General features: G+C 40.3%; 2 protein-coding genes across 2 annotated transcripts; both read left to right on the top strand.

The window, feature by feature from the left end:
* Positions 1–4,431: 4,431 nt before the first annotated feature.
* Positions 4,432–5,385, top strand: LOC125078968 (olfactory receptor 5B12-like). The gene has a single exon (XM_047692259.1). It carries the CDS (start codon positions 4,432–4,434, stop codon positions 5,383–5,385), a length of 954 nt encoding a protein of 317 aa, XP_047548215.1.
* A 17,031-nt stretch (positions 5,386–22,416) lies between these two features.
* LOC125079875 (olfactory receptor 10Q1-like) lies at positions 22,417–23,376 on the top strand. The gene has a single exon (XM_047693601.1). The coding sequence runs from the start codon at positions 22,417–22,419 to the stop codon at positions 23,374–23,376; it is 960 nt and encodes a 319-aa protein (XP_047549557.1).
* Positions 23,377–24,509: the final 1,133 nt, after the last annotated feature.

The raw sequence follows: 24,509 nt of genomic DNA, 5'->3' as shown, positions 1-24,509 counted from the left end.
TCTCTCTGCCTGCCTCTCTGCCTGCTTGTGATCTCTCTCTGTCAAATAAATAAATAAAATCTTTAAAAAAATAAAAAATTAAAAAAATAAAAATAAAAATTCCTGGAGAGGCACCTGGGTGGCTCAGTCGGTTAAGTGTCTGACGCTTGACTTTGGCTCAGGTCATGATCTCAGGACTGTGAGATCAAGCCCCATGCTGGGCCCTGTGCTCAGTGCAGAGTCTGCTCAAAACTCTCCTTCCCCCTCTCCCTCAGCCTCTCCCCACCACTTTCTCTCCCTCTCTCTCAACTAAATAAGTAAAATCTTTAAAAACTAATTTAAAAATATAAAATAAATAACATTCCTGGAGACAATTGTAGGCCTTTAAGAAAGATGTAGATTTGAGGAAGCTTGCATGAGTTCCTGACATCACCTAAGCCAAGATCTTAGTGAGGTTTTTATTTTTGTTGCCTAGAATGGCTATGGTACTGCTGATTTGCTGATTGGCGGCTCCTCTCTCTAAGTGTCCATTCCCTCGTGTCTTTAAAAACACTCTCAGTTAAGATACAACCAGACATGATCCTCTGATAGCTCCCAACAGTTCAGGTCAGGGGGCCAATCCTGGATCTGGAGCCTCCTGAGATACCCACTCACACAACCCTAACATTCTCCCGAGATCTTTGGTGTAAAAAGATCGTATTGAGATCATGTCTCAACCCTGGTATTTGTAAGAGCACAAGTTATGTTCCACAACACAATGCTCCACAGGCGGGGAAAGAGCTTCTCTAGCATGATGTTTTCCTGGATGTGGACTTCTGGTCAACAGTGTGGCCATGACGGTTTTCCATACTCCCTACCTTGTACCCTCCTTTGTCTGTTCCTAGGACAAAAGTAAGTATAAAGAAAACACACAACGATTAGAAAGGAAAGGGGCTCTAGAGGATCTAACCATGTTCATTTTACAAATGTGGAAAACAAATTTGGCTGGTCATTCACCACTCTTTCCACTGATTGCAATCAGATGTCTTAAATGAGTGGTTGGGGTGACAGAGTCAAAAAAGGGAGACCATGCCTCTTTATTCCTTTTATGTAGAGCATGCTAGAGGAATAGCAGTGCAAATATACCTTCCTTTCTGAATCTCGGGTGTTGTAGAACTTTTAACATCTGTTTGGGTATCTTGAGCGTAAAGTCATTTTCTTTGGGAATGTCAAAGTTTGGACTTTCAGTATTAGTGGCTTAATATCCTGCAGTAACCAAGAGGTGAGATAGACCATGGAAAGAAATGGCTCAGGTTGCTTGACTAGAATGTTAGCATCTTTTAAGCTTTTCAGAGAACTTTCATATTCAGAATTGGATGTGTATTTGTGATACAGTCGTACCCATACCCCTACATCTCAAATTCCTGCATCAAAAGAAGCCGTTTTGTGTCCTCTTATACTTACAAACAGTACAGAAAAGATATTTGGTCAATATGTTGGCCATTCTTGGTACATCCATTACAGAAATTTACTTTTTTTCTCAAAAATAAATGCAATTGGATTCACATTTTTGTGTATTTGGGCCAAATTTTGGAAACTCTAGCAAGCACAGACATTTAAGAATTGAGGGGAAAAAAAATTGAGGAACAAGTCTCAGGAGGAAGTAACTTCATTGTCAGTAAGGTGTTCTGGACATTCCAGGCACTTTCACAATCATGTAATATTTTATACATGCTTTTATAAAAGCACTTATCACTTTGAGGAGATAACTTCTAGAGCCGACTGACTCTACCCTTTAAAAAGTCAGGAATCTTGTTATTCATTATGTAATGCCAGCTGCTGGTACAGAGGGGGGTTATGTGCAAAGCCAGCTATGAAGAGAACAGGAGGGAATTATCATTGAATACATGCCATGTGCCAGGCATCGTGATGGTAGAGCTCCATAAATCATTTAATTTAAACTTTTCAGCTATGTAAAATAGATACATTGGGCATTACATGAACTAGGTCTTTCACAGACAACATACTGAGGGTTTGCAGAGTGTAAGTAATGTCCCCAAGATTGCAGCCCATCTAGGTTGCTAATCAGTGAGTGACATTTATCTATACTTATATGCCTCTATTATATATGGCATAAATAGTCACCTTATGCTCTTCTTCTAAATGATTGTATTAGATCTATCATCTGATGCAATTTTCTACTCTTTCTTTTAAGGTTCAATTCTATCAGTCTCATTTCTACCAACTATTTTTGCATATCACTCTTTAATTGAGATTTTGATTGTGCCATGTATTTTGCTAATTACTAATACCTCTCTATTTATAATTGCCTATTTATACAATTGTGCTTGCCAATTCATGCTTTTATCCATGATGTTTCTTCTGCCTGGTATACTAATAGTGGTAGTAACAGCTTGAATTATTTCAGTACTTGTGTAATTGACATTGTTTTAAGTGTTTTTTTTTCTTTTTGAAAAAAATTTTTATTGAGGTACAGTTGATGTATAACATTAAGTTAGTTTCAGCGGTACAACATAATGATCCGATATCTGTGTACATTCTGAAATGATTACCACAGTAAGTCTAGTTACCATCCATCACCACATATAGCTACAACCATTTTTATCTTGTGCTGAGAATTTTCAAGATCTACTCTCTTAGCAACTTTCAAATATATAATACAATATTATTAACTATATTCACTATGTGATCTAATACATCCTCATGTCTTATTTATTTTATAATTGGAAGTTTGTACCTTTGACCCTCTTCACCCATATTTTAAGTGTTTTGCATGAACTAAGTTATTCTATTCATCTACCTTAAAAGATGAAAATTGTGATTATTCCCACTTGAAAGATCAGGATCCTGAACCTCAGGAAAGATGATTAACTTGATCCACTATTTTGCTTAATATTATGGATCTTAGACAATATTAGCTGGGTTCAAATCCCAGTTCTACCACCAGATTTGCTAGTTAGGCAAATAACCTACTTCTTTCAGCCTCAGTTCCATTTGAAGTAAAAGTAGGGGTAATAATAGTATTTGCCTCCCAGAGTTGCTAAATGAGTTAATATATGTGAATAGCTTAGAACAGTTTCCAGATACAAAGTAAGTACTATGTAACTATTTGTTATTATAACAACTAATAAATTGTTATTATATTTCTTGTGTCTCCAAAGCCACAACTCAGGAGTAATAATCTCCAGAGCATTTTTCTTAGTCCTGTGTTGGGCTAACCATACACCCTTTCTACTTCCAAGGTGCCCTGGAAATACATACCTCTACTTTAGGAATATGTTATGATGAACATATCTTTTGGATAATAGGTCTCTATCACTAAGCTAATCTTAAAGGTGGGGTTATATCATTTCCTTCCTTCAATATTAAGGATTTTTAATCTAGTAGAAATGGATGTGATAGATTCCAGAGTCAAAGTGTCTCTTGGGTGAAGAGGGTTTCTCATATTTATACTTGTGGCAGCCATGGTAAGCTGTTAGCTAAGCTGCCATTGGAGGTAAGCACAACCAGATACACTAGATAACATGACCGTTATGTTACACCAGATAACATAACAGCCGTGACCTCCACAGCTTGGCTGAGGATGCAAAGTCTCTAGGTAAGAATGAAAGTAACTCTTCCATCTCCCCCAGTTCTCCCTTCCCATGAATAAAGCAAAGACACGGATGGTGGTAGGAGATGGGAAACATCAGCCTAGGAGAAAAATAAAGACTGTGACAAAGAGAGAAAACAACAAAAATTTTGCTTCCACCATTTGAAAAACAATTCCTCCTTTTTTAGAGCTCCTGAAAGATGCCAAAATATCACTAAGAATGTGCCAGAAATCATGAAGTTTCCTTCAGGGGCCAAAGGTAGTGTGGAGCACTATCCAATTAAGGGTAGAACACCCAATTAAGGGCCCTCATGAATTAGAGTAGAGCAGGGTCCCAAATCACTGTATATCTTCAGCTATTATGAACAAGTCAGTGAGAGGTCCCTCAGAGACAGGAAATGTATTTGATGAAGCTTGTTGTATCATATGCCAATGACTTTCTTTTCCTTTCTGTTGATTAAGCTTTTATGTACTTGTAACAGGAGTGTTTGCAAGGTATGGCAAGTTAGTGGGAAAGAGTCCTATTGGTTTAGTCCTATTGGTTTACTGTAATAGAATATACCATAGTGTAGGTGAGCTGAAATGTGCCTCCAGGATCATGCTGTAGTCCCCTTGTGGCAGCAGTCAGCAAGGACATTCCAGTGTCCTTCCACATCACTTCTAGATGAAGAGCCTCACTCAACCCACCCCTCCCCAGTGTTCAGTCAAACTTGTTGTATACAGGCTCCTGCTCTTGACAGAAAGCTGACACATGTGAGCAAGAGACCCTGTTCACAGTTAGTTATCCTATGCTAGGGATCAAATAGAATTATCTTGTGTGTGCTTATCTTGTCATAGGTGCCTCTTATGATGATTTCTAAATGATTTTGATGGAGAACATTTCAGAGGTGACTCAATTCATTCTTGTGGGGTTAACAGATGCCCTAGAGTTGCAAGTTCCTTTATTTATAGTCTTCACTATCATTTACTTCATCATTCTGGTTGGGAACATTGGGATGATTGTGTTGATCCTGTTGGACTCTTGTCTCCACACTCCCATGTACTTCTTCCTCAGCAACCTCTCTTTTGTGGACTGTGTTTATGCCTCAGCTGTCACTCCCAAGGTAATGGTGGGGTTTTCCACAGGAGATAAAATCATATCCTACCATGCATGTGCTGCCCAGATGTTCTTCTTTTCAGCCTTTGCCACTATCGAAAGTTTCCTCTTGTCCTCAATGGCCTTTGACCGCCATGCAGCCGTGTGCAAACCCCTACATTACACCACCACCATGACAAGTGCTATGTGTACCTCCCTGGTCACTGGCTCCTACATCTGTGGACTCTTACAGTCTTCCATCCATGTTGCCCTCACCTTCCAACTCTCCTTCTGTCATTCCAACATAATTAATCACTTTTTCTGTGACATTCCTCCACTGCTGGCTCTCTCTTGCTCTGATATCCACATAAATGAGATTGTGCTCTTCACATTGGCAGCATTCAATGTCTTTTTCACACTCTTGGTTATCTTGAACTCTTATCTGCTCATTTTTATTGCTATCCTGAGGATGCGCTCAGCTGAGGGACAGAAGAAGGCTTTCTCCACCTGTGCATCTCACCTGACCACTGTTTCCATCTTCTATGGGACAATCATCTTCATGTACTTACAGCCAAGTTCTAGTCATTCCATGGACACAGACAAAATGGCATCAGTGTTCTACACTATGGTCATCCCCATGCTAAACCCTTTGGTCTACAGCCTAAGGAACAAAGAGGTCAAGAATGCATTTCAGAAGGTGGTTGGAAAAGCAAAGTCTTCACTGGGTTTAGCCTACTAGTTAAAAATAACATGCAGGGTGCCTGGTTGGCTCAGTTGGTTAAGCGACTGCCTTCAGCTCAGGTCATGATCCTGGAGTCCTGGGATCAAGGCCCGCATTGGGCTCCCATCTCCATGGGTAGTCTGCTTCTCCCTCTGACCTTCTCTTCTTTCATGCTTTCTCTCACTCTCTCAAATAAATAAAAAATCTTTAAAAAAATAACATTCAAACCATGTGATATTTCTTTTTTTTTTTTTAATTTCTTGTGTTTTTTATTTCAGCCATTCAGACATGGGTAATATCTCATTGTAGTTTTTGTTTGTTTGTTTGTTTGTTTGTTTGTTTGTTTTATTTCTTTTCAGTGTAACATTATTCATTGTTTTTGCACCACACCCAGTGCTCCATGCAATCCGTGCCCTTTCTAATATCCACCACCTGGTTCCCCCAACCTCCCACCCCCCCCACCCCTTCAAACCCCTCAGATTGTTTTTCAGAGTCCATAGTCTCTCATGGTTCACCTCCCCTTCCAATTTCCCCCAACTCCCTTCTCCTCTCTAACTCCCCTTGTCCTCCATGCTATTTGTTAGGCTCCACAAATAAGTGAAACTATATGATAATTGACTCTCTCTGCTTGACTTATTTCACTCAGCATAATCTCTTCCAGTCCCGTCCATGTTGCTACAAAAGTTGGGTATTCATCCTTTCTGATGGAGGCATAATACTCCATAGTGTATATGGACCACATCTTCCTTATCCATTCGTCCATTGAAGGACATCTTGGTTCTTTCCACAGTTTGGCGACCGTAGCCATTGCTGCTATAAACATTGGGGTACAGATGGCCCTTCTTTTCACTACATCTGTATCTTTGGGGTAAATACCCAGTAGTGCAATTGCAGGGACTTCTAGTATCTAAGAATATTTTTGTGAATTTTAATTCTTTCTTGTCTTTCATTTCTCTAAGAAGTTCCCTTCCAAATGAGACTGGTTCTGTCCATGCTTTGGGAATATGACAGGGTAGGAAAAATTTTGGATATCTTTTTCCAGAAAGAGGATGTTGCTTCTATTTTAAAATGAAGACTATAGTCCTATATACTATAAAATCTTAAGACTACCTTGGTCTAAAGAGCTTTGCAGGTGAATCTCTTAAGTGTATGATACCAGAATTACATTTTTAATTACTAGTTTTTAAAATAACTATGATTTTTGTACATGATACAGAGGCATGTTTCTTAGATTTTCATGCTTTTAAAAATTACCTTGAGAGACATTGAAAAGTAGAATTATAGGAGCTATTCAGATAATCTAATTTAGTATATTTCTGGTAGAACCTAGAAATCTGTAGAATTATCCCCCTCTATCCACATATACCTGGATCCTGAACTTAGCAAAAATGCCAGTGGTGAACATTGATAATAAGGGATGCTATTTGAGCTTAATCTATTTAGTCCCTGCATTTCAGAGAGAAAAACAGTTCAGAACATTAAAATATATCCATACCTGTCCCTTAACTGAGTTCTCATAAAGTTCATGTAAGAGACTATGGATAGGGAGGACTGCCTGGATTCTTAACAAGTTTCTCCTGTATTTCAGATGAGTTTGGTAAGCAGTTCACACTTTGAGAACGGTTTCCCTAGACCAGCAGTTCAAAAGCACTGTTGCAAGACCAGCAACATCAGCTTCACCTGGAATTTTTTATAAGAGCCAATTATAGAAATCCCCACCCCAGACCGACAGCTTCAGAAACTCTAGGAGTATAGCACAACTATTTGTGAATTAGCAAGTCCTCCTGGTGACTCTGAAAGGTTTGGAAACCACAAGACTCACCCTAGAAACACTAATCTGGAACAGGGGTTCTCAACCTTGGCTGCACATGACAATAATCTACAGGAGATTTTTCAAATACCACTGCCTGAATCCACCTCTACAATGTAGGATTGGATGGCTCTAAGAATAAGACCTGAACACCAGGAGATTGTCAAATGCAGTCATTTCCTCAAAGCCTGTCACAAAGAGGGGATTGAGACCAAAGAAAAGAGAATATTTATTCAGCATCTAGTGTCTGCTCATTATCTGCGTGTGTGAACTCATTCAGATACCATACTACCTCTGAGGGGATCAGCCATATAGAAAGGAGGAAATGGAGGTTCAGACAGAGGCAGAGGGTGCAAAGTGAGAATTTTGAACCTAAGTCTGTGGGACTCCAAAGCAAACCCTTTCCAGTTTAGCTCAGCTAACAACTATTTAACCCCACAATACAATGTAGTGAGCATAAAGGATATTATTCTCCAAAGAGAATTTTTCTCTTTCCCTTTTGGTTGAGCATCTAACTCATGATTTCCAGTTGGGTCATGATCTCAGGGTCATGGAATTGAGCCCCATGTCAGGCTCCATGTTCAGAGGGGAGTCTGCTTAGGATTCTCTCTCTCCTTCTCCCTCTGCCCCTCCTTCTTCTCTCTCTCTCTCTCTCTCTCAAAAATAAAAAGATAAAAAATTTTTAAAAAATATTTCTCTTTTATCAAGGACCACTAGTCTCCTCAGTACAACACAATTATCTTTGTAACTAAAGCACTGGGACACAAAGTAACATGAAAAGTCACAATAATATTGATCGAAATCTCCCTGAAACTGTTTAAATCTCCTTCAATATTGACATTCTGAAGACCCTAAATCCCCATTCCCATCACAGCTCTAAGCAAGAGCACATTAAACAATGTTGGTCTTTGAAGTCATCAGAGGTATGTAAAGGAGAGACCGTGTATTCTGACCATACATTGCTACTATTACAAATGAAACCCTTGCTATCTGGGGATGTCTGTCATTCCTGTTTTCTAGAAGTTTTATGCTACATACTCATTTAGATAAAGCAGCTTAGCTGGGAATCCTGCATGCTCCAGTGAACATCTACTTTTAGGAAAATGGATGACTGAGAACCTGAACATTGGATGTGCGCACCTTCATCAGATCCCAAATGTCTCATCGCTTCACTGGAAAGAAATAGGAAAGACAGTAAAAGGTGATTGTGTGCCCAGAAACCTCCATTCTCTGACCTTCGAAGTCTTGGTGGGCTGGTGTGATGTATGAGTCAGAGGGGCTGTGTAGCACATTCAGCAGGCAGGTTTAGATAATGATTTAACCACATCTAACACCCTGTGGTGGACCGCAGTGGAGTAATGTAGCAATTCATCGCCTCTCAAAAATGCTTCTGTAACTTTTAATAAAAATTTTTTAAATAAATGCATACAACTAAAAGTTTCTGTCAGATTATCTTGGGGAATGGGAGTTCCTACAGACTGAATGTGTGCCTCCAACTTTCATATACTGAATCTTCATGTCCCATGTGATGGTAGTAGGAGATGGGTCTTTCAGAGAAGGCAGTTCAGGTGTCTGGTCAAGGTTATTAATCCTCTTAAAAAAGAGATCCCAGAGAAGTCCTTTGTCCCTTCCACTATGTAATGAAGAAGCAAAAAGGACAGCCATCTTTGAACCAGGAAACAGACTTTCACCAGACCTGAAACCTGTCAGTGCATTGACCTTGGACTTCCCAGCCTCCAGAACTGTGAAAAGAAGTAAGTTTATGTTGTTTATAAGCCACCCAATCTATGATGCTTTGTTACAGCAGCCTGAGTGAACTAAAACAGAAGCATTGAGAACAGCTGAATGAACTCAAGCCTTCCCCCAAACTAGTAACTCTGAATTGATTTTAACAAGACACTGAATTCCAGATCAACGGTGAGGGGAAATCTTTTTAGTTGAGCCACAGAAGAATGAAATGATATCCTTGGCCACTCAGGTTCGATCAGGCCAGGAGGGAATTTTCTACAGGTTAAAAGATGACCCCTGGACCTGGCATCTGATGGGATTTGTACACCCTGAGGACCAGTATTAGCTCATACTTCTGCCGTCTCATCTCTACCAGGCTTGATTGTTAATAGGAATCATTAAATACTTATTCAGTGAAAAATTAAACTAGTGAGTGAGGGGATATGTGACTGGATGACTACATGAGTGAATAATAAATGAAGGAGTGAATGAACTGAGATTGAGTAAATGGGTCAACACCAAGAGCTAGGTCCCTAATGTCTAATTACAGGACTCAAGATTTGCTCATTTTATGTACCCAAATAGAGGGCATCTCTCAGATCACCCCCCAATGTTCTTTCTTCTCTCATCCTATGAAAGTAAAAACCATATTTCTTCTCATTAACTAAATCCAATGCTTACATGTTAGGATAGAGCCCACCTGTCATCCTGAAACCTTTTGAGGCATTTCAGATGATATAAAATTCAAGAAATTTCCTTTGCCTTTGGAGACATATCTTGAAAGAATTTGCTGTGGCTGATACAGAAGAGATTACTGCCTATGTTCTCTTCTAGGATTCTGATGGATTCCTGTCTCACATTGAGGTCTTTTATCCATTTTGAGTTTATCTTTGTGTACGGTGTAAAAGAATGGTCGAGTTTCATTCTTCTACATATAGCTGTCCAGTATTCCCAGCATCACTTCTTAAAGAGACTGTCTTTTTTCCACTGTAAAATTTTTCCTGTTTTGTCAAAGATTAACTGACCATAGAGTTGAGGGTCCATATCTGGGCTCTCTACTCTGTTTCACTGTTCTATGTGTCTGTTTTTATGACAGTACCATGCTGTCTTGGTGATCACAGCTTTGTAGTAAAGCTTGAAATCAGGTAACATGATGCCCCCAGTTTTATTTTTGTTTTTCAACATTTCCTTAGTGATTTAGGGTCTCTTCTGATTCCATACAAATTTTTGGATTATTTACTCCAGCTTTTTGAAAAATACCAGTTGAATTTTGTTCGGAATGGCATTAAAAGTATAGATTGCTCTAGGCAGTATAGACATTTTAACAATGTTTATTCTTCCGATCCAAGAGCATGGAATGGTCTTCTATCTTGTTGTGTCTTCTTCAATTTCTTTCATGAGTGTTCTGTAGTTCCTCGAGTGCAGATCCTTTACCTCTTTGGTTAGGTTTATTCCCAGGTATCTTATGGTTCTTGGTGCTATAGTAAATGGAATCAATTCTCTAATTTCCCTTTCAGTATTTTCATTGTAAGTGTATAAGAAAGCCACTGATTTCTGTACATTGACTTTGTATCCTGCCACGTTGCTGAATTGTTGTATGAGTTCTAGTAGTTTGGGGGTGGAGTCTTTTGGGTTTTCCATATAAAGAATCATGTCATCTGTGAAGAGAGAGAGATTGACTTCTTCATTGCCAATTTGGATACATTTTATTTCTCTTTGTTGTCTGATTGCTGTTGCTAGGACTTCTAATACTATGTTGAACAAGAGTGGTGAGAGTGGGCATCCTTGTTGTGTTCCTGATCTCAAAGGGAAGGCTGCAAGCTTTTTCCCATTGAGGATGATATTTGCTGTGGGTCTTTCATAGATAGATTTGATGAAGTTCAGGAATGTTCCCTCTATCCCTATACTTTGAAGCATTTTAATCAGGAATGGATGCTGGATTTTGTCAAATGCTTTTTCTGCATCAATTGAGAGGACCATGTGGTTCTTCTCTCTTCTCTTATTAATTTGTTCTATCACATTGATTGATTTGTGGATGTTGGACCATCCTTGTAGCCCAGGAATGAATCCCACCTGATTATGGTGGATAATCTTTTTAATGTGCTGTTGGATCCTGTTTGCTAGGATCTTGTTGAGGATCTTAGCATCCATATTCATCAGTGATATTGGTCTGAAATTCTCCTTTTTGGTAGGGTCTTTGCCTGGTTTGGGGATCAAGGTAATGCTGGCTTCATAGAAAGAGTCTGGAAGTTTTCCTTCTGCTTCAATTTTTTGAAACAGCTTCAGGAGAATAGGTGTTATTTCTTCTTTGAAAGTTTGGTAGAATTCCCCCAGGGAATCCATCAGGTCCTGGGCTCTTGTTTTTTGGGAGGTTTTTGATCACTGCTTCAATCTCATTACTAGATATCGGTCTCTTTAGGTTGTCGTTTTCTTCCTGGTTTAATTTTGGGAGTTTGTAGTTTTCCAGGAATGCATCCATTTCATCTAGGTTGCTTAGCTTATTGGCATATAACTGTTGATAATAACTTCGGATGATTGTTTCTACTTCCTTGGTGTTAGTTGTGATCTCTCCCTTTTCATTCATAATTTTATGAATTTGGGCTTTCTCTCTTTTCTTTTGGATTAGTGTGGCCAATGGTTTATCGATCTTATTGATTCTTTCAAAAAACCAGCTTCTAGTTTCATTGATACGTTCTACTGTATCTCTGGTTTCTACCTCATTGATCTCAGCTCTAATCTTGATTATTTCCCTTCTTATGTGTGGAGTTGGTTTGATTTGTTGTTGATTCTCCAGTTCTTTAAGGTGTAGAGACAGCTGCTGTGTTCTGGATTTTTCAATTTTTTTTGAGGGAGGCTTGGATGGCAATGTATTTCCCCCTTAGGACCGCCTTTGCTGTATCCCATAGGTTTTGGACCGAGGTGTCTTCATTCTCATTGGTTTCCATGAATTGTTTCAGTTCTTCTTTGATCTTCTGGTTGATCCAAGCATTCTTAAGCAAGGTGGTCTTTAGCTTCCAGGTGTTTGAGTTCCTTCTGAACTTTTCCTTGTGATTGAGCTCCAGTTTCAAAGCATTGATCTGAGAATGTGCACGGAATAATCTCAGTCTTTTGGTATCGGTTGAGTCCTGATTTGTGACCCAGTATGTGGTCTATTCTTGAGAAGCTTCCATGTGCACTTGAGAAGAATGAGTATTCTGTTGTTTTAGGGTGAAATGTTCTGTATATATCTATGAGGTCCTTCTGGTCCAATGTGTCATTCAATGCTCTTGTTTCTTTATTGATTTTCTGCATCAATGATCTGTCTATTTCTGAGAGAGGCGTGTTAAGATCTCCTACTATTAATGTATTCATATCAATATGACTCTTTATCTTGATTAACAGTTTTCTTATGTAATTGGCTGCTCCCATATTGGGGGCATAGATATTTACAATTGTTAGATCATCTTGGTGGATAGTCCCTTTAAGAATGATGTAGTGTCCTTCTGTATCTCTGACTACAGTCTTTAGTTTAAAATCTAATTTGTCGGTTATGAGAATCGCTACCCCAGCCTTCTTTTGAGGCCCATTGGCATGAAAGATGCTTCTCCATCCCTTCACTTTCAGTCTGGGTGTATCTTTAGGTTCAAAATGGGTCTCTTGTAGACAGCATATGGATGGTCCTGTCATTTTATCCAATCTACAACCCTGTGCCATTTTATGGATGCATTTAGGCTATTCACATTGAGAGTGATTATTGATAGACACGTTTTTATTGACATCGTGTTACCTTTGAAGTCTTTCTTTCTGTAGATTGTCTCTATATTTCTGTTCAATGTTATTCTTAGGATTTTCCCCCTTTTATAGAACCCCCCTTAATATTTCCTGCAGTGTCGGCTTGGTAGTTGCATAGTCTTTTAAGCCTTGCCGGTCTTGGAAACTCTTTATCTCTCCATCCATTTTGAATGTCAGTCTTGTTGGATAAAGTATTCTTGGCTGCATGTTCTTCTCATTTAGTGCCCTGAATATATCTTGCCAGCCCTTTCTGGCTTGCCAGGTCTCTGTGGACAGGTCTGATGTTATTCTGATGGGCTTTCCTCTGTAAGTAAGGAGCCTCTTTGTCCTAGCGGCTTTCAAGAGATTATACCTACAATTATGATTCCTCAATTTGACTATCAGGTGCCTTGATGTTTTTCTGGAATCTATAATCTTGGGTGGAGACCGTTCAGCCTCTAGTACATGAACGCTGGTTCCATTCGTGAGATTGGGAAAATTTTCATGAAGAACTTGTTCCACTATATCTTCTAGACTTCTTTCTTTCTCCTCCCCTTCAGGGATTCCAATAATTCTGACGTTGGAACTTTTTATGGCATCATTTATTTCCCTGATTCTGTTTTCGTGGCTTCTAAGCTGTTTCTTCCAGGCTTCCTCCTGATCCTTTCTCTCTATCTGTTTGTCCTCCAGATCACTAATTCTATCTTCTGTCTCAGTTACCCTAGCTTTGAGAGAATTTAGATTAGATTGGAACTCATTGAGAGCATTGTGGGCCTCAGCCCTGGTAGCTTTCAGCTCTGCCCTAACATTGTGAACATCCTGTCTGGTCGCTTTCAGCTCAGCCCTAATCAATTCCGTTTGGTCATCCATGGCTTTCTCCAACCTAGCTATTGCCTGGATAATTGTTAGCCTGAATTCTCTTTCCGACATATTGTCTATGTTGATAGCCGTTAGCTCTGTTGCAGAAGGCCCATCCTCTGTATTTTTCTTCTGTTGGGCATTCCTCCTCCTAGTCATTTTGGTGAGAGATGGCTGAACAGATGTAGCTGGATGTATCGACTGTGGTGCATTCAAGATGCACCCTGTAATGCTTCTGAGCAATCAGGATTCCCCACCCAAATGAGAGAAAAAAGAAAAGAAAAAGAAAAAAAGAGAGAGAGAGGAAAGAAAGGGAAGATAAAAGAGAAGGTTCAGCCTAAATGGGCCCCAAGGTAAGATTTATGAAGTATACAAACAAAAACAAACAAAAAGACTGATAAAAGTATATGACAAGAGAAAAAAATTTTATATATATAGCCAAATAAAGGAAGAACCTCGTCAAAAAGAACCCCAAGTGTAAGATTTATATGCTATCAGGACAAACACAAAAACACAGAAACAATGGTGGAAGAAAAAGATGGGAGAGTGGTTTTAAATTCTCAGTGTGGGTGAGGAAGATTGTTTTGATTCTTCCTGGATGTATCTTGATATCTTTGTTAAAGGACTCAACTTTCCTAAGATAAAGGGGGATTAAAAATTGGTTTACCTATAGGGGTAGCATTGATTGGGGAAAGGGGATTACCTTGAAGTTTAACTCTATATGAATATTAGAAAATAAAAGTAAAAAAGGAATAAACTAGACTAAACTAAACTAAAATTTAAAAAAAGAAATTTAAAAAATAGAAATGCAAAAGAAAAACACAGGTGTATGTATCAAAAATTTCAGGTTAGAAGGTTATTATGGAATTTGATGTACTGGACATCTCACTGTGATGGTAAATAGGTTAAAAAATTTTCTATATATTAAAAAAAGAGCCAGAATAGTGGGAACGAAATAGAAATAAACGTTGTCCTATGAAGTAGTGGCGGTTGTTCTCTTGTCGTCTTTTTTTTTTCTTTCTTTCTTTCCTGGTTGGTTTTCTCGGGGAGGGGCCTGCCACGTGGGTTTTCAGTCAATGATGTTCTCTGAGTTAAGTCCTCCCGCCCCCCTCATGGGGGGGGGGGGCTCTGAGGAAACTGTTTTTTTCAGGCTTTTGTTCTCTGGAGGTTTTTATGTTCACTTTTTTTTTTCCTCTCTCTCTCTCTCTCTCTCTCTCTCTCTCTCTCTCTCTCTCGCCTTGACCACTTTTGATGGTTTTTGTAGGTTTAGAGGAAAGCAAACTGCACCCTGACATCCCTCTCAGAGAGAATCCTCAGTCTGGCTGCAGAGCCCAAATAAATTTCCCCTTGGCCGCTGGTGGAGCAGGTTGCGAGTCGTGGTCCCTGGGGACGCAGAATTTTTTGCTTGTACCCAAAACCACGGCAGCAGCGGCTGTCTGGACAGCTCCAGACTGCCGGAGAGGTTCCAAGCAGTGATCGCACACCGAGATTTTCCCGCTGGCCCAGGCTGGGAGTGCCTGGTCTTTCCGGGTCTGAGAGCACCGGGCTGGCGCCTGTGCGCGCCTTTCTCAGGGGAGGGCGCGAGGCGTGACTCAGACTCTGATAGCAGGGCATGGCACTCACGTGGGGACTGCAAAAAGGCTGTGCTTCTGCCAGCTGGTGAGGCTCCCAGCCCCTCACGGGAGCCAGACCCCACATGCTCTCAGGTACGCTGGTGGCTCAGGGACCAAGACCTGGTTTCTCCACCGCACTCTCTCTGGCTCTGTGCCAGGGGTGGCTGTCCCGGGTCTGGGGACTTAAGCCCCTGTCCCTAGCCACCCCAATTCCCACAATTCCCCCGCCACGATCCTTTGCTCTTTTTGAGTGCTTTCTACCAGTCTCCAAGTTAATGCTGGTCCCCAGATACAGGGCACTCTCGTATTGGGATATTACTTTCCAATGGGTTGCCTCTGGTGGCTCCCTCCCCCCTTTTTTAATCTTCCGATATCAATCCGACATTCCCACTCCGCTTTACCTGCCCACTGGAGTCTTCTGCTCCTGTAGAGATCCAGACATGTATAATTCTGATCTCAGGCTGATTTCGTGGGTGATCAGAGTTCTTTGGAAGGTAATCAGCTCATTTAGGGTACAGGTTGAAAGGGCACCTCCTCCTACTTCCCCGCCATCCTGTCTCCCCCATCGAGTTGGGGCAAGATTTAATGAGATAACACATTTTATGAACTTAGTACAGTGCTTGGCATACTGTCAAGAAATACATTATAAAATTATTTTTATTATACCTTTAGCAAAAGTAATAGAGACAAAACTAGACCCTCAATCTCTCTGTCTCTATCCCACTTCATAACCACCTCAACTAAATACTCCTCTCCCGCAGATTCTTGAACTTTCTGACCCAGACCTGTGTTTATATACCACCTCCACCTGAGGAGAATCTTCCTGGCACAAAGGACCATATGGGGAAACCATAGCAAAGACAAATTTCTCTGTCTGACTTTGTTTAACCCAACCAATGAAGATATGATATATTTCATGCTGTGAACTCTGTGAGAAATCCATAAAAATAGCCATTTCTAATGTTCTAGTGAGAGACAGCAAGATGTGCATTGGGATAGCAAGTGTGAATTTTATTGATGGCTTCCCCAAGGGAGGAATATGCTGAGAATGTGGGTGGAGGATGAAAAGAAGAGGGAGGGCAGGGCAGAGAAGATGCTGAACACATGTGGACATGAGGGAGTATTTCTGTCACATCCTACCATGAAGAGTTACTTCTTTGCATGGTGTGAAACCCCTTCCATACAGTTTTTGATGAATCCATCAAGAATCATTTATTCCAACTCTAAATTCTACCATGACTGTGAGCATCATTATACAGGCAAACACTTCTGAACTTCTTGGTTGGGATTAAAACTTATGGATTAAGGGTTTAGAGCATTTGGAACCCATGGAAGGTAAACTGCAACTCGATAGTCAATATTTTTCCTTATGGATTGAGTGAAATTTCATCAGTCATTGTCCATTTAACATCTAAGAAGAAAGTCATGAGAGAAATCTTCTTCCACTACTCTAACTACATAGCAATTATATACCATGTTAATATATACTTTTGCTCAAAGGTATGACTAGACTTATAACCTGCCTGTGACAGGCTGAAAGTGCTCTGGTGACTTAGTTGGGTGAATGCCAAAATAACATGCTTGCTCATGGCAAAGATATCCAAATACACAATAGTTAAGTCAAGCCACCTACTTGCTTGGGGCATGAAATTATAAATATAAGTACAAACATGATATCTCATTGTAAATATGATACCCAAATTATTTATCATCACAGAAATGAGTGGGCATGGGGCAGGATTCAGCAGAGAGAAGTAGGATATGATTGAGGCTGAAAATGAGAAAGTTACAAATGACAGGTAGGACACAGTTCTTCCATATGTTCTCTATTCCTTGAAACAGAAGTAGAAATTGTAGAGTTTTGAGGAGAGAGAGAACCATGAATATCATCTACGCCAATCATTGATAATATAGATGAGGAAATTCAAATATAACAATCTTTAAAATTTGCCTGAGGTAACTTAACATTTGAATGACAAATCTCAGCCTAAAAGTCACATTCCCAATTGCCCAGGGGAGGGTAGTTTTAATGCAGTCTACACCTTCTGGGACCCCTGAGCTGGCATGAACATTTCCCATAGATTGAATTTGTCAAAACCTATCCACAGGTTCCTATGGGTTGGGTATAAGTAGGAACGAGGATACAACCTGTGGCCCCCAGATGACAGTTGTCTATGATTATTGTGTGAAAAGTTGCTCATTAACTTTGTCATAGTTGATTAACAAATTAATTTTGTCCCAGTATTTTTTAGTTTTTTGGTTTAAGAAAGGCCACTGGGGAAATTCCTCCTCTTAGGGACCCATTATCTTAAGACATCCTATAGGGCACTAAATTATCTGGCTCAATCAGGCAAGAATGGCCTCTGAGTAAAGAGAAGAGTGCAGAAAAGGATCCTGGTCCTTCTGTGCAAGACTCTGGCTTAGAATAATTCCAAAGTATCCCTGCTTTCCGCAGTTCCTCTTCATCTTGTCTTATCCCAAGAATAGCTTTCTAAAAGCTGACTCTTCTTGAACACCAACACACTCTTTCCCATGCACATCGAGGTACTATGAAGACATCACCTACTAGTCACTTTCATTTCTAGGGAATTATGCACATCTGGATCCTATGTACCCTTATTTCATTTTATCCTTAAAGAACAGAATACGGAGGGTCAGGCAATATTCTAGAAGAGCTGCCTTAATCATCTATAGACAGAAGCAAAACTTTTGCCCTTATGAATGTTCTCTGATGGCTGAGGGAATACAGTGAATTGCAAAGAGGTAAGGAAACATCTTCAGAGACTTTACTTTGTAAAAACTAATGGCTATTTTTTTTTCCTAATTGATCTTCCAAATTGCCTGTTGTCTATAATATGTTAGAGCAAGGGTAGGAAACTAGACTACAGACCATATTCAGCCTCTTTTGGCACAGCCCTTGAGCTAGGAATGTGTTTTTTACTTTAAGAGACAAGAATGAGAGAAAGAGAGAGAAGATGGGGAAGGAGGGAGGCAGAAAGACAGAGAGAGGAAGGGAGGAAGGAAGGGAAAGGCAGGGAGGAAAGTGGGAACTAGGAAGTGGTGAAGTCAAGACCCAAACTTAGATCTTTCTTTTCTAGATCCAAAATGCTTGGGCTTACATCACAACTCCAACCATAGACTAGCTGTTTAATCTCAGACTATTTAATCTTTTGGGACCATGGTTCTTTACCTGTAAAATAAGTATAACATATTACCTGCTTCATGGTGTTGTTATGAGGTGCATCTGAATTAATACATGCAGAGAATTTAGAAGAGTGCCTTCATACTATGGCACAGGCCATTATTATTCTTATGTTTGAATATGCTTCCAAGACACCTAAAGAAGCTTTCATGAAACACCAGAGAAGTCTTAAAAAGTTAAATTTTTAAAAAGATTTTATGGCATTTATTTAACAGAGAGAGAGAACACAAGTAGGGGAAGCAGCAGGCAGAGGGAGAAAGAGAAGCAGGCTCCCTGCTGAGCAGAAAGCCTGATATGGGGCTCGATCCCAGGGCCCAGGACTCTGGGATCATGACCTGAGCTGAAGGCAGACAGACGCTTAACCAACTGAGCCACCAAGGCACCCCTGAAAAGTTAAATTTATATGTACTTCCTATCAGGATTCTAAAGTCCTTTTAATGTTTATCTCCATTGTGGATCACAGAGAGAATATTTAGTTTTTCCCAAATGTGCTTGACTGCACATACGCATCCATGTATCTATTAATCCATTTATTTGTAAATGTACACGTTTGCCTGCATGTATCTATCTTTCTATCTGGGAGGAGGAGCACTTTATAGCTCTGATATTCTAGAAAGATTACATGGGAAACCTCGTTTAGAAGGCTTTCCCCCAATTCTGTTAAACATCAAGTCTCACTTTCATGATTAAGGATGCATAACTTTTTTTTTTAAGATTTTATTTATTTGTTGAGAGAGAGAGAGAGCACAGCAGGAGGAGGAACAAGGTGAGAGGGAGAGGCAGACTCCCTGCTAAGCAGGGAGCCAGATGTGGGATTTGATCCGAGCACCTGGGTTCATGACCTGAGCTAAAGGCAGATACATAACCTACTGAGCCACCCAGGCAGCCCTCATTTTTTAAATTTCTCATAATTATTGCTGAATAATAAATGTTTCATGAATACTTACCAATAGGTCATTTTTAATATTACCCTCTAACTTATGTGGTATTTCTGCCCATTTTCACTAATTCATCAGTAATCACTCATTTGCAACTCACTTTTCTCAAATATTTCCAAAACATTACAACTGATTTGCCTTGATAAAGGGCTATAAAAGATATGGTGTATATACATACACACATACACACACACAAAGAAATACTACTTAGCCTTCAAAAAGAATAAAATCTTGGGGTGTCTGGGTGGCTTATCTGGTTAAGTGGCTGCCTTTAGCTCTGGTCATGATCTCAGGATCCTGAGATGGAGCCCCATATCAGGATCCCTGCTCAGACAAAAAAAAAAAAAAAAAAAGAATTAAATATTGCCAATTGCAATAATTAGATAGAGTTAGAGGGTACTATGCTAAGCAAAATAAGTCAGTTAGAGAAAGACAAATACCGTATGATTTCATGCATTGAAAAAATCTTTTTTGCACTCATAGTTCAACATTCCATAAACTATTCTATTAACTTGAACAATAATAAGTGTTCTTGGCTTATTCACGGTTGGAAACAAAAACAAGGGACTTGATAAGCAAAAACCTCAACTGGAGAGAGTGTAAATGCTCAGGTGTATAGAAATGAAGACTACTTGCCTAGAATTAATTCAGTGTCCTGTGAACACCCTATGTGATATTTTATAGCGGGAAAGGAGATCAAAGTTGTTAAGTACAAATCAGTTAACTATTGGCCATCTTAATACATTTTCTTATCAGTTCTAACTACTTCTCAGTTGGCTGCCTTGGGGTTTTTATAGAGACAATCAGATGCCTGCATCTCTTTTGGTTGGGGATTATGGTTTATTTCCTATTTCAGAATTTTCCTAAATTTTTCAGATAAAGAGTGGTAGTTTTTATATGACCCTGTATTTTTGCCTCTCCTCTTTTAAAAATATTTTGCTTCCTAACTCAATCTGAACATCTTTATGTTTTAAAATAGTATACGCCCATCTGTATTTATTGTCCTAATTGATAATATATCATTCTACTTCTGACCACATTTCTTTTTTTAAAATTAACATATAATGTATTATTTGTTTCAGGGGTACAGGTCTGTGAATCATCAGTCTTACACAATTCACAGCACTGACCATAGCACATACCCTCCCCAATGTCCATAACCTAGCCACCCTATCCCTCCCCACCATCCCCCCGGCAACCTTCATTTTGTTTCCTGAGATTAAAAGTCTCTTATGATTTGTCTCCCTCCTCAGTCCCATCTTATCTCATTTTTTCCCTCCCTACCCACCATGCCCCCTCCCACCATGCCTCTCAAATTCCTCATATTAAAGAGATCATATGATAATTCTGACCACATTTTTTTAAATTTTTTATTTCTTTTCAGTGTAACATTATTCATTGTTTTTGCACCACACCCAGTGTTCTATGCAATCCATGCCCTCTCTAATACCCACCACCTGATTACCCCAACCTCCCACCCCCCCACCCCTTCAAACCCCTCAGATTGTTTTTCAGAGTCCATAGTCTCTTATGGTTCACCTCCCCTTCCAATTTCCCTCAACTCCCTTCTCCTCTCCATCTCCCCATGTCTCCCATGCTATTTGTTATGCTCCACAAATAAGTGAAACCATATGATAATTGACTCTCTGTGCTTGATTTATTTCACTCAGCATAATCTCTTCCAGTCCCGTCCATGTTGCTACAAAAGTTGGGTATTCATCCTTTCTGATGGAGGCATAATACTCCATAGTGTATATGGACCACATCTTCCTTATCCATTCGTCCGTTGAAGGGCATCTTGGTTCTTTCCACAGTTTGGCGACCGTGGCCATTGCTGCTATAAACATTGGGGTACAGATGGCCCTTCTTTTCACTACATCTGATTCTTTGGGGTAAATACCCAGTAGTGCAATTGCAGGATCATAGGGAAGCTCTATTTTTAATTTCTTGAGGAATCTCCACACTGTTTTCCAAGTTTTTAAAAGATTTTTGTTCTATGGAATTCTGCATCCATTTTGTTCTTCTTTTTCTTTTTCTTCTTTCCTGTAAAATTTTATATATTTATTTATTTATTTATTTGACAGAGAGAGAGATCACAAGTAGGCAGAGAGGCAGGCAGAGAGAGAGGGGGAAGCAGGCTCCCTGCTGAGCAGAGAGCCCATGCAGAGCTCAATCCCAGGACTCTGAGACCATGACTTAAGCCGAAGGCAGAGGCTTAACGCACTGAGCCACCTAGGTGCCCCCTTCTTTTTCTTTTGAATGATAGCTTCCTTTTCTAATTTTTCTCTTTAATTTTGGGGAAAGATATATTTTATATGTTTATATATAATGTTTATATGTTTATATTACATCTACATGGAAAAATTCATTCTTTTGTGATTGTTATTAAGATGACTAATATTAAATTGTTAAAGAATATATAAAGAATTAACTTTTCTCTAATCATCTACATCTAAGTAATAATGTAATTTATACTGAGTTACTCTTTATATGGTTTGAGAATATTGGCACAGTTTTACTTCTCTCTCTCCTTTCTCTTACCCATTTCTTATATTTTTATATCAGTCAAGAGGTTTTTAGATCTGGATTACTAGTAAAACTTATTTTTCATAATGAACTCCTTAAGAATTAGATCTGAGGGGCACCTGGATGGCTCAGTGGGTTAAAGCCTCTGCCTTCGGCTCAGGTCATGATCCCAAGGTTCCTGGGATCCAGACCCATATTAGGCTCTCTGCTCAGCAGGGAGCCCGTTTCCTTCTCTCTCTGCCTGTCTCTCTGCCTACTTGTGATCTCTGTCTGTCAAATAAATAAATAAAATCTGGAAAGAAAGAAAGAAAGAAAGAAATCTATCCATCCCCTGTGGGGGGAAAAAAAAGAATTAGATCTGAAACTCCCATTCTTTATAAAACAATATTTGAAATAATTATTTAGACACAACAGTGTTTTACTATCTTTTACTTCTCATGACTTCTACATCACCAAATACCCAACACTTAATTTTTATTTTAATTTTTTAACAAACAAGATTATTTGAGTAACTGAGTTATTATTTTTGCACTAAACAAAACTTGCCATCCTTTATTTTAGTCCGGCAATAAAGCAGCTGGGCAAAGGAAGATTCAACACTTTCTGCTGTCCTTTGCAGGAGACATGTTTGCTAGGAGCCCCGTCCTCAACCAGTCCGACCCCATTGAGTTCGTGTTCCGCGTGTTCACCACCGTCCCTGAATTCCAGGTCCTCCTCTTCCTCCTCTTCCTCCTCCTTTACTTGCTGATCCTCTGCGGCAACACAGCCATCATCTGGGTGGTGTGCACATACAGCTCGCTCCGCACCCCGATGTACTTCTTCTTGTGCAACCTGTCTTTCCTAGAAATCTGCTACACGTCGGTGGTGGTGCCTCTGATGCTTTCCAACATTTGGGGGGCCCGGAAGCCCATTCCACTGGCTGGCTGTGGGGTGCAAATGTTCCTTTTTCTCACCCTCGGCGGTGCTGACTGTTTTCTTTTGGCGATCATGTCATACGATCGCTATGTGGCCATCTGTCACCCACTGCACTACACCCTCATCATGACCCAGAGGCTCTGCGTCCAGATGGTGGTGTGCGCCGTGGGCCTGGCCCTCCTCCTCTCCCTGCAGCTCACAGCCTTAATCTTCACGCTGCCCTTCTGCGGACACCGCCGGGAAATCAACCACTTCCTCTGCGACGTGCCCCCAGTCCTGCGTCTGGCCTGCGCTGACACCCGCGTGCACCAGGCCGTCCTCTACGTGGTGGGCATCCTGGTGCTGACCGTCCCTTTCCTGCTTATCTGTGTCTCCTACGTGTTCATCGCCTCGGCCATCCTGCGCATCCGCTCCGCCGAGGGCCGCCGCCGGGCCTTCTCCACCTGCTCCTCGCACCTCACCGTGGTCCTGCTGCAGTATGGCTTCTGTGCCTTGGTCTACCTGCGTCCCCAGTCTAGCTCCTCGGTGGACGAGGACCGCCAATTTGCCCTGGTCTACACCTTCATTACCCCCCTCCTCAACCCGCTGATTTATACCCTTAGGAACAAGGATGTCAAAGGTGCCCTGAAAAAGGCCATCAGTAGCAAAGGAACAGCTGAAGCTCTTTAAAGTTTTAGGGGGAACTAAAAGACGTCCTTGAGTATGTGACAAAGTAAAACTCTTATATACAAATGCCAGATTTACATTTGGAGTTTCATGAATTCTGTTCCTAACACATTTTTTTGCTACAGTTCATTTTCATTTTTTTAAAGTTCTTTGAAATGAAAACTGGACAGGAATACCGTAGGCTACTGTTCACTTAGCCACAAATTAAAAGTCTACATTTCCTCTGAAGCAACATCATTATCCTTGAAGCCTCCTCTTGAGGAGCAATGGTATTAACTGAGTCCTCATAAGGACATTTCACCTTATAGGCCTTATTCTTGTGTTTCTCTTAAAGCCTGACAAGTAACTGCCTGGTCAATGTGCCTGTTTCCTTCATTAAGCCTTTTTCACATGTTACAAGGTCCCTGTGGGTGGGTCTAATCTATGTTCCCACATTTCAATCCAGGAATGTATGAGTAGATCAGGAAAGGTGGAGCAGAGTCAGTTTGCTCTGAGGATTACCAGATGTTGAGAGTAAACTGCCAGATTTCAAACATAAGACCCCTACGTTTGGGAAAACAAGAGTGGGGCATCAAGTGTCATGGAAAAAACTGGGTGCCTGGGTGGCTCAGTCAGCTAAGCGTCTGCCTTCAGCTCAGGTCATGGTCCCAGGATCCTGGAATTGAGCCTTGCATGGGGTCTCCTGCTCAGCAGGGAGCCTGCTTCTTCCTCTCCCTCTGCCTGCCACTCCTGCTGCTTGCACTGTCTCTCTTTCTGTGTCAAATAAATAAATATAATCTTAAAAAAAGAAGCAACCAGCCAATCTTACTATATTTATCACTTTGACAAAAATATTTGAAGTTATCATGTGCATGGTCACCCAAAACCTGGCCACTATAAATACTGATTTAGATGTATCCCATGGTGATATTTTGCATATCTATTGCTGCATCACACCACAGACTCTCAGTGTTCTCTTTACAATAGAAGTGGAGTCGTTAGTACCTTTAAATAGGCAGTAACCTTTTCAACATTGGCCACAGCAACTTCTTTCAAAATAGGTCTTCAAAAGCAAGGGAAACAAAAGCAAAAATGAACTTTTGGGACTTCATTTAGATCCAAAGTGTCTGCACAACAAAGGAAACAGTCGTCCACAA

This window comes from Lutra lutra, chromosome 10, assembly GCF_902655055.1.
Source record: "Lutra lutra chromosome 10, mLutLut1.2, whole genome shotgun sequence".
Classification (NCBI taxonomy): Eukaryota; Metazoa; Chordata; class Mammalia; order Carnivora; family Mustelidae; genus Lutra; species Lutra lutra.
The sequence above is the reverse complement of the archived record's forward strand: the minus strand, read 5'-3'. Positions and strand labels throughout refer to the sequence as shown.